This window comes from Cannabis sativa, chromosome 5 (assembly GCF_029168945.1).
Source record: "Cannabis sativa cultivar Pink pepper isolate KNU-18-1 chromosome 5, ASM2916894v1, whole genome shotgun sequence".
In the NCBI taxonomy this organism is placed as follows: domain Eukaryota; kingdom Viridiplantae; phylum Streptophyta; class Magnoliopsida; order Rosales; family Cannabaceae; genus Cannabis; species Cannabis sativa.
This window is the reverse complement of record NC_083605.1, coordinates 5,904,555-5,913,149: the sequence shown is the minus strand read 5'-3', so window position 1 is coordinate 5,913,149 and position 8,595 is coordinate 5,904,555. Positions and strand designations below refer to the sequence as shown.

The 8,595-nt window shown below is 33.8% G+C and overlaps 1 protein-coding gene across 1 annotated transcript; it reads right to left on the bottom strand.

Moving 5' to 3' along the window:
• Positions 1 to 394: 394 nt before the first annotated feature.
• LOC115717497 (putative pectinesterase 63) lies at positions 395 to 3,868 on the bottom strand. Its single transcript, XM_030646483.2, has 4 exons — positions 3,303 to 3,868; positions 1,030 to 1,236; positions 670 to 917; positions 395 to 569 (listed from the first exon to the last, which is right to left on the bottom strand). The coding sequence occupies exons 1-4, from the start codon at positions 3,792 to 3,794 to the stop codon at positions 404 to 406; spliced, it is 1,113 nt and encodes a 370-aa protein (XP_030502343.2). The 5' UTR covers positions 3,795 to 3,868; the 3' UTR covers positions 395 to 403.
• Between the last annotated feature and the right edge of the window lie 4,727 nt (positions 3,869 to 8,595).

Here is an 8,595-nt window from a genome sequence, read left to right as displayed (position 1 = left end):
CATTTTATTTTTCTCAATGATTGTACTATGCCACCTATCAATTTTTTTCCGTTGTAATCATCTTATAATCATTGCCTATAAATGAATAAGTTCTCTCTCAGCTATGATTTGAGCTGAGCTTTCTCAAGTATAATTCTTTTTCGTATTTTTTTGTGTCGATCTAATTGTCTAATGGTAACGATATATAACATCTTGTGTACTTGAACGTAGTGATTAATTTAGTTAGAATGAAAATTTGAATAATGTGAGAATGAACATTATAAGTCTCATTGATTAATAATGATACATATAAGATATAAAAATAAAAATTTCACAAGTGCTATTAAATATGTTCGAGATTCATATATAAAGCACATATAGATATAATATAATAATAGCACATATAATTGGAGAGAGGACTTAATTAATGTTTAAGGTTGGGAAGTGGGATAAGCCATTTGTTGCCTTGAATGTAAGTCATACTCATGAAAGGTTTGATTTGTTCATCGGTTAATAGCTTTGCATACTTGACACGGCCAGAGGTGCTCGCTCCAGGTCCCATGCACTTGTACTCCCCATAATACACATCCCTATATACATATATAAAAATGTTTAAATTCTATATATTCTTAGATTATTTATTAAAAAGATCATTAATAAATACATATATAATGATATAATAATACGTACTTATTTTTTCCCTGAGATTGGATAGGCCACATGCCATTAGACCATCCATTAACATCAATATGATTGCCCATATAGGTATATGCAAAGATAACTCTTGGCATATCTTTCCAAGCCCGACCCAAGTAAGTATCACCATCAGCTATGATTTTGCAATGAACAAAAGTGAACCCACTATCTTCAGATACCTTTGATCTTGCTTGGGCTGTGATAACCCCTGTCAGCTTTGCAACCGATCTTATGGTTGTGTTCTAATTAAACACATCATTAATATATAAATTAATTAATTAGGTTAGTTATTTTAGTACATACTAGCTTGTTACTAATTAGTATCATTTTAATTATATTGATATTTATTAGTACCAAGTAAAGTGATTGTCCATTGCCGAAGATGAAATCTACGGTGCCTTCAACATAGCAATCCCTGAAGAAATGTCTGCCCTTGTCATCGCATAAGGTGTCTTGGAAGCCTACAAATTTGCAGTTGTGGAAAGCTGCTTTGTCTCCTGATATCCTTAGTGCCACTGCTTGTTCTCCATTCAATTTTCCCTTTGGCTTTGGAGCCGAATTCTATCATAAATTCATCAATTTAATTAATCATACCAATTGTTTTACAAATTTAGAGTTAATACTATTTTAGATATGTATTTTACAAAAATTATTGATTAGATTCTCTAAAAATGGTATAAATAAGACCGGAGTTTAATTTTTGACAATTTTTTTAACATAACTAACTTGAAGATAAATCATGACAGGAACAGATGCAAAAAAATGTAAACAATTTTATAATAACACCTCTACGTTGTTATTAAATTTTATTTTGACAAAAAATCAATTTAAAGTACTATTTTAAAAAATACATGGTCATATTTATCATTGGAAAATTTGATTTTCTATACTTACATATACCTAATATTTTTTCTCTAAACACATAACATTTAATGTTTGTGGGATATGACACATTTTAGAATATCCCTAAAATATCCCCATTTACATTACTGCCTCCCCTCTCTCTTCTTCTCTCTTTGTTATAAACAAAAAAAAAATTTAAAAAAAAATTAAAGTGGGCATCGGGCCCTACATCGGGCCATACATCGGGCCCATCGGGCCAATCATCTGACCATCGGGCCCTACATCGGGCCCATCGGGCCAATCATATAAAATGAAAAAAATTAAAAAAAAAATAAAGTGGGCATCTGACCATCGGGCCGACCATCGGGCCCTACATCGGGCCCATCGGGCCAGTCCTATAAATAGAATTTTTTTAAAAAAAATCCAAAATGGGCATCAGACCATCGGGCCCTACATCGGGCCATGCATCGGGCCATGCATCGGACCATCGGGCCATGCATCGGGCCTTCATCTTCAAGCTCATGTCAAACCAGAAAATCGGATTTTCTTGCCCAGAAAGATCACAGACCCTAGATCTACTCCATCTAACCCTAGATCTAATCAAGAATGCACATATCCAACCTAAATCTATCAACTAACAACATTTTTACCATAATCAATAAGAAAAAAAAATTAAAAAACCGAAACGGGAAAGGCTCGTCGCGTGCTCAGTGGATGGGTTCCCTCCGTGGGGTGGTGGGTTCCCTCCGTGGGATGGTGGGTTCGGTGGGTTCTTCGTTCGAGTGGGGATTCGTGGGTGGTGCGATTTCAAACGCGAGAGAGAGAGAGAGAGAGAGAGAGAGAGAGAGAGAGAGAGAGAGAGAGAGAGAGAGAGAGAGAGAGAGAGAGAGAGAGAGAGAGAGAGAGAGAGAGAGAGAGAGAGAGAGAGAGAGAGAGAGAGAGAGAGAGAGAGAGAGAGAGAGAGAGAGAGAGAGAGAGAGAGAGAGAGAGAGAGAGAGAGAGAGAGAGAGAGAGTTTAGAACTGAGGGGGTAAAATTGGGTTTAAGTAAAAATTATCCCATTTTACAAATTATGTGTAGTTTTAGATTAGGATACCAATTTTAGTCCCTAATATGCATATAATTTCAAATTTCCCTTATCATTTAACAAAATAAGAAAAAATTCAATCAATAACTTTTGCAAAATATTGGGTCCAAAATAGCATTCATCCTAAAATTAAGAGCATTGCTATTAGGCACTAGTAGTGTCTAACACATTCTAAACTTGTTGTTTTGTGATTGGTTAACGATTTATTTAAAAGTTATTACATTAAATTATGTAGGAATCAATACTTAGTTGGATCAATAATGATATTTACACGTAAGAAGATAGGCACCACTGGTATACTTTAATTTTAATATAATATTTTTATTCAAATGAAAAAATTAATATTATTTGAATTTGTATTTAATATTTAGTTTAAAAATTAAAAAAAAAAATCAAATATAAAAAATAAAAATAGAGAAATTGCTAGGAATAGTGAATAGAGATAAGAAATCAAGTAAGCACAAGCGGATAGCGAGAATCGAATCCGCAATTCGCTACAATGACACTATAGACCAATTAAAAGGGATGGAGTGTAGCTCAGTAGCGCATTTGTTTTGGGTACAAAATGTCACAGATTCAAATCATGTCATCCCTACCTATTACTTATTTTATGAACAGTAACCAAGAATCTTTTAGCATTTCTCTAAAACTATATATAATTAAAAGTGAATGGGATAAATATATAAATTTGTACTTACCACAAATGCAATATTAGCAGCAACAAAGTAGTTAGACTCAATAGCAACGGTGGCACTATTCCATGTCCCAAACTTCTCAGCTGTGCCGTCAAAAGTGATAACAGGTACATTATTCTCGTCTCCATAAAATGTGACAAAGGACTTAGACCTATCCACCATTATATGTTCACGATAAACTCCACCACCAATCCACACTATCACTCTTCCTGTGTTCCCAGACGGAATACTTTTAACCGCCTCGGTGATCGTCTTGAAGTCTCCTTTGCCGTCTTGCCTCACCTTCACAACCTTAACCGCCTTCTCCGCCGCCGCCAGTTCCTTATCAAGGGCGAATTTTCTAGTATTTCCCTTGTCATTTTCGTAGGCTTTCATGTTGTGATCAATCCAATCGTCCAGCTTTGATTGGTCCGATGGAATGATGTTTGGTTTGGCTGAGATTGTAGTTACTTGTATGGCCAGGAGAAAAGCCATAATTTTTATTATGGTTTTCATATCTAATAAGCTTTAATTTCTGAACAAAAAAATGCTTTAATTTATCGATTAATTTATAATGTATGATTTTTGTTTTGTTTTTTGGTTTTCTTATAGAAGTGTTATTGTATTTATAGACTCATCATGAAGTTTTTGGTGATTGTGTATAGATTTTCATTAAGTTGGAAATTGGTGACTTTCATACCAAACTACCTAAAAGATTAATTTTAGATATTTTAGTTTAATTCCAGGGTATTTTGTATAACCAGATTTTGTTACTAGTGTGGGTTGTGAATTGCTTATAGCAAGGATTAGTGGATTGTATAGTACAAATTAACAGCTAGGCTTTCAATATATATAGTAACATATATTGTTTATAATTAAAAACCTTTTAAATAAATGGTTGGTGTGTATATATATGACATGTTTTACGGCTATGTACATTTATATATATATTTACCTATTAAATAATTATACGCAATTTGTTTGATGAGTATTAATTATATATTAACACAAATTAAGTTAGTGATGATAAAAATATATAGATGAAAATTAGCTAGGAAGACATTAACTATAAGAAAAAAGCTCTCACGATAAATGTAGTGCCTAAATTAAAGCCTTCTTTTTCGTGACTATATATGTCTTTATGGACACAATATGTCGTGCCTACTTAGTCATGTCAAAAATTCTATTTTGACACAGGCAAGTAGAGATGAAAATTGGGCGGTTAATATACGGGGAATGCAATCCCCGCCCCCATCCCCGCTACCTATTTATATCTCCATCATCGCCCCATCCCCGTCTAATAACCAACGGATTCGGGGTAGGGGAATACCCATCGGTGATGGGGAACCTATCGGGTATCCATTAAGGTAAAATGAAACAAAAATTAAAATAATTGAAAAAAATAAATTAAACCAATATTCTCACAAATATTTATTATGCATTCATAATTCATAGAAGATAAAAGATAAACATACCTAAAAAAAGCATAACCTAGTAGAAAATAAAAACTAAATATGTCTTAAAGTTTAAAAAAAAAATCATAACCCAAGTATAGGATCATAGTCTCATACCTCTCAAGCATCCCAACAAATTAAAAAGTAAACAAAGATGAAATTAAGAATCGAGAAGAAAATATCTTTACACATGTAATCCACAATGATCATCAGTTCACTATCGTCATTAGATCTTCATAATTTAAGCATATGATATATAATTTTGATTATGGATGATAATCAAAATAATTTTGATTATAATGATATATACTATATATATGTTAAGAATAAAAAGGAAATTATATATATTTATATTGGGGTCAAATATGGTGCGGATAGTATTATTCCCGCTCCCGCCCCATCTCTGCTTCGGGTATTGAAATTGTCCCCCACCACCACCCCATTAACCACCAAGATGGGGAATCCCCACTCCATTAGGGGTGGGTCCCCGCGGTTACCCATCCCCGCAGTATAAATTTCCATATCTAACGACAAGTAATGACGTGCCAAAAGAATCCTCTACTGGCACGACTATGTGGCGCACCTATCATTCAAGTAATGTGCCCATCTGCTATCCATTTAGGCACTATCAGAAACTACTTTTGTTGTGCCCATTGTTCCTTTTCATTAAAAAAAAAAAGCAAATTGTTTTCATTTAAAATATAGACAATAATATAACTAAGAAGTAGAAACTAATATAAAATAATTTATAAATTTAAAACAAATATAAAAAAAAAATTATATTTGAATACAATTTTTATCCTATATTAAACATTTGGTTAAATTTAAATAAACTACACATTTTTTTGGGGAAATCAGCAGTGTATTTAAGTCGGGTCTGGGCAGGTGGGCCAGGTCTGGGTCAAACCCAATAAAATTGTTTAGTCCTAATTCTAACTCGTATTGTTGGTTGTAAGACATGTGCTCATGTTTGGAAGGTGCTTTGAGCAATATTTTTCATCTCAAACTTTGACCAAGGTTGATCAGCACGAAACTCAGCTTCACAACTTCAAGAATGTCTCAATTTCTGTTAATGTGTTATTCTATACATCTCAAATATTTGATGCACAAGCTCGAATCTGTTGGCCATATTTCCCTACAAAGGAACACATTTTTTTGCTATCTTCAATGGGTTACATCAAGATTATGATATCTTTATCATCTCCATCAATTATCTTCATGAAAAATACATTCTTCCTGAGATTGAATCTCTGATGTTGACTCGTGATCATAGAATTGAGAAGCATGGTCTTAAACTTGATTCGAGTCTCTTAGCAAATCTGGCTCACTCACAACAATTCTCGACCAAGATCTGGTTTCTCAAATTCCAATTCCTATGGATCTACTCCACCACCTCATTTTTTTGGTCGAGGTTCCTTTGGTGCTCATTCTTTAAGAAATATCTCCTAGAATCCCTATGCCACAAGTATTCAAAGTACTCCTAATTCCTCTAATACCAATACTCAACCAACATGTCAACTTTGTACAAAGGTGGGCCATGTCTCTTCTAAGTGTTATCAGATATTTATCATAGATTTTCCTAGCCTTGGTGCTGGTAATGTTGACAAAGAATCTCTTCCTATGCAAGCTATGATTTCCACTTTAAACTCTGTGAGTGATTCAGCCTGGTATCCGGAAGCCACCAATTACTGCACCTCAAATGAAGCTAATCTTCAACAGAAACAAGAATTTATTGGTCATGAACAGATTCATGTTGGTGATGGTACATGTCTAGCAATCCAAAATGTTAGTAACTCTATCTTTCAATAACCTCCTCAAACCTCTAAATATCTTATTCTCAATAAGCTTCTTCGTGTTCATAAAATTACTTAAAATTTCTTAAGTATCTCTTAGTTTGCTTGTGATAATTTTGTTTTTTTTTTTTTACTTTCATACGGACTTTTGTGTTGGGAAATATTAGGTTTCCAAAGCTACTATAATGGAAGACAAGCTTAAAAATGTTTATATGCTTTCCATCCATCTATCTTTCCACTTGCTTAGTCTACTACTTGTTCCACTTCTTTTATGCCGATAGCAATAATAATGATTCCTGCCTAATTTTATCTTCTTCTCTTCATTGTAATGCAACATTTGTTTAACCAGTTTCTTTTTGGCATACTAGGTTAGAACACCCTTCTACCAGTGTTGTCAATTTTATACTACACAATTATAATATTCCAACAACTAATAAAATAGTTTTTTTTTTTTTTACTTTTGTTCAACTTGTTGTCAAGGCAAAATACACAAGTTAGCTTTTCCAAATTCTAACATTGTTTATACAAAACTGAAAGTACAACTTGTTGATTTTAATGATCCAAATTACCAAGTTGATTATCTTTAGGTTGATTTATTTCAAGATATGAATTTTAGACTTGAATCGACAATAAAGCAGTAAAACACACAACAATTTACAAGCTTCATCTGCACTGAGAACACATCTCAGCCGACTAGTGCTTGGGTTCCCCGAACCAGGGTAATTTCATCTACTAATGCTCAAGAGTTTTGTATTACAATCTCCAATTCTCTCTAAAGGAATCTAATACAAACTTTACAGCAATTAGTAATGAATTACCAACAACAATAAAGAATCTTGATTGTTAGTGCACAATCCCTTGTGCAGCAACTGAGTTCTTCTTCAACATTTCTTCAACCTGAAATCCCTTCAGATCTGATGGCGAAGTTGACACTGAACTCCCTTCAGTTAGAACTCAACAACTCCAGGCTCTGATCTTTCCGCCATTGATGACCATGTTCAAGCTATATAATCAGACCTGTAGATACAACAACAAGAATAGCAAGATACCACTCTAACTCCCACGATGACAATTGAATTAACAAACTATACGATTTTATGGATAAACTGTTTACAGAATGAAACCGACTATATATACCCACAAAATAGTCCACCTGGCACTAACTAACACTAACAATAACCGACTTAACAGAACGCTAGTGTAGATATAACAGACAAAAACTCCAGACACGACTAGACATTGTACATAACTAAACTGTCACAAAATAAAGACACTTACAAAACCATTAAAACTTATTCACTTTGAGCTATGGGAACATTCTCCTATTTGGTGTCTTGTAATGGCTACAAGTACTACATTCACTTTATTTATGAATTTTCTCGATTTACTTGGGTGATTTTACGCAAATCTGATGCTTTACAAACGTATTTGAATTTAAAAGCTTATGTTGAAAATGGATTTGAGTATAAGATTAAATCTCTCTGATTTGATTAGGGAGGTGAATTTCAAGCTTTTTAAGAAAACTCTTTCCTCTCATGGCATCTCTCATAGAGTGTCATGTCCTACAACTCAGGAATAAAATGGTGCGGTTGAACGCAAGCACAACACCTGATTAAAATGTCTATAGTACGTATAGCGCATGCTTCTTTAGCCCTTAAATTATGGGATGAGGCTGTGAGGACATGGTCCTTTCTTATCAATAGGTTACCAATACTTGTTAATGGTAACATTTCCCCTCTTAAGAAGCTTAAAATGTGTTCCTTGATTACACTCAACTAAAAGTGTTTGACGGTTCATGTTTTCCTAATATCAGACCATTCAATAAATTATAAACTATAATTCAGGTCTGAAGAGTGCACTTTTTTGGGGTATAGCCTCAAACATAAAGGTTATAAGTGTCTGTCTAAAATTGGTAGACTTTATATCTCTAGGGATGTAATTTTTTATGAATTTTTATTCCCTTATTCTACTGGTTTCTCCCATACTCCTACCCTAGTTCCACAAGCTTGTCACACTTCTGATATCTCTATCCTTCTTGTTTCTCCAACTACACTACCTGATTTAAACACT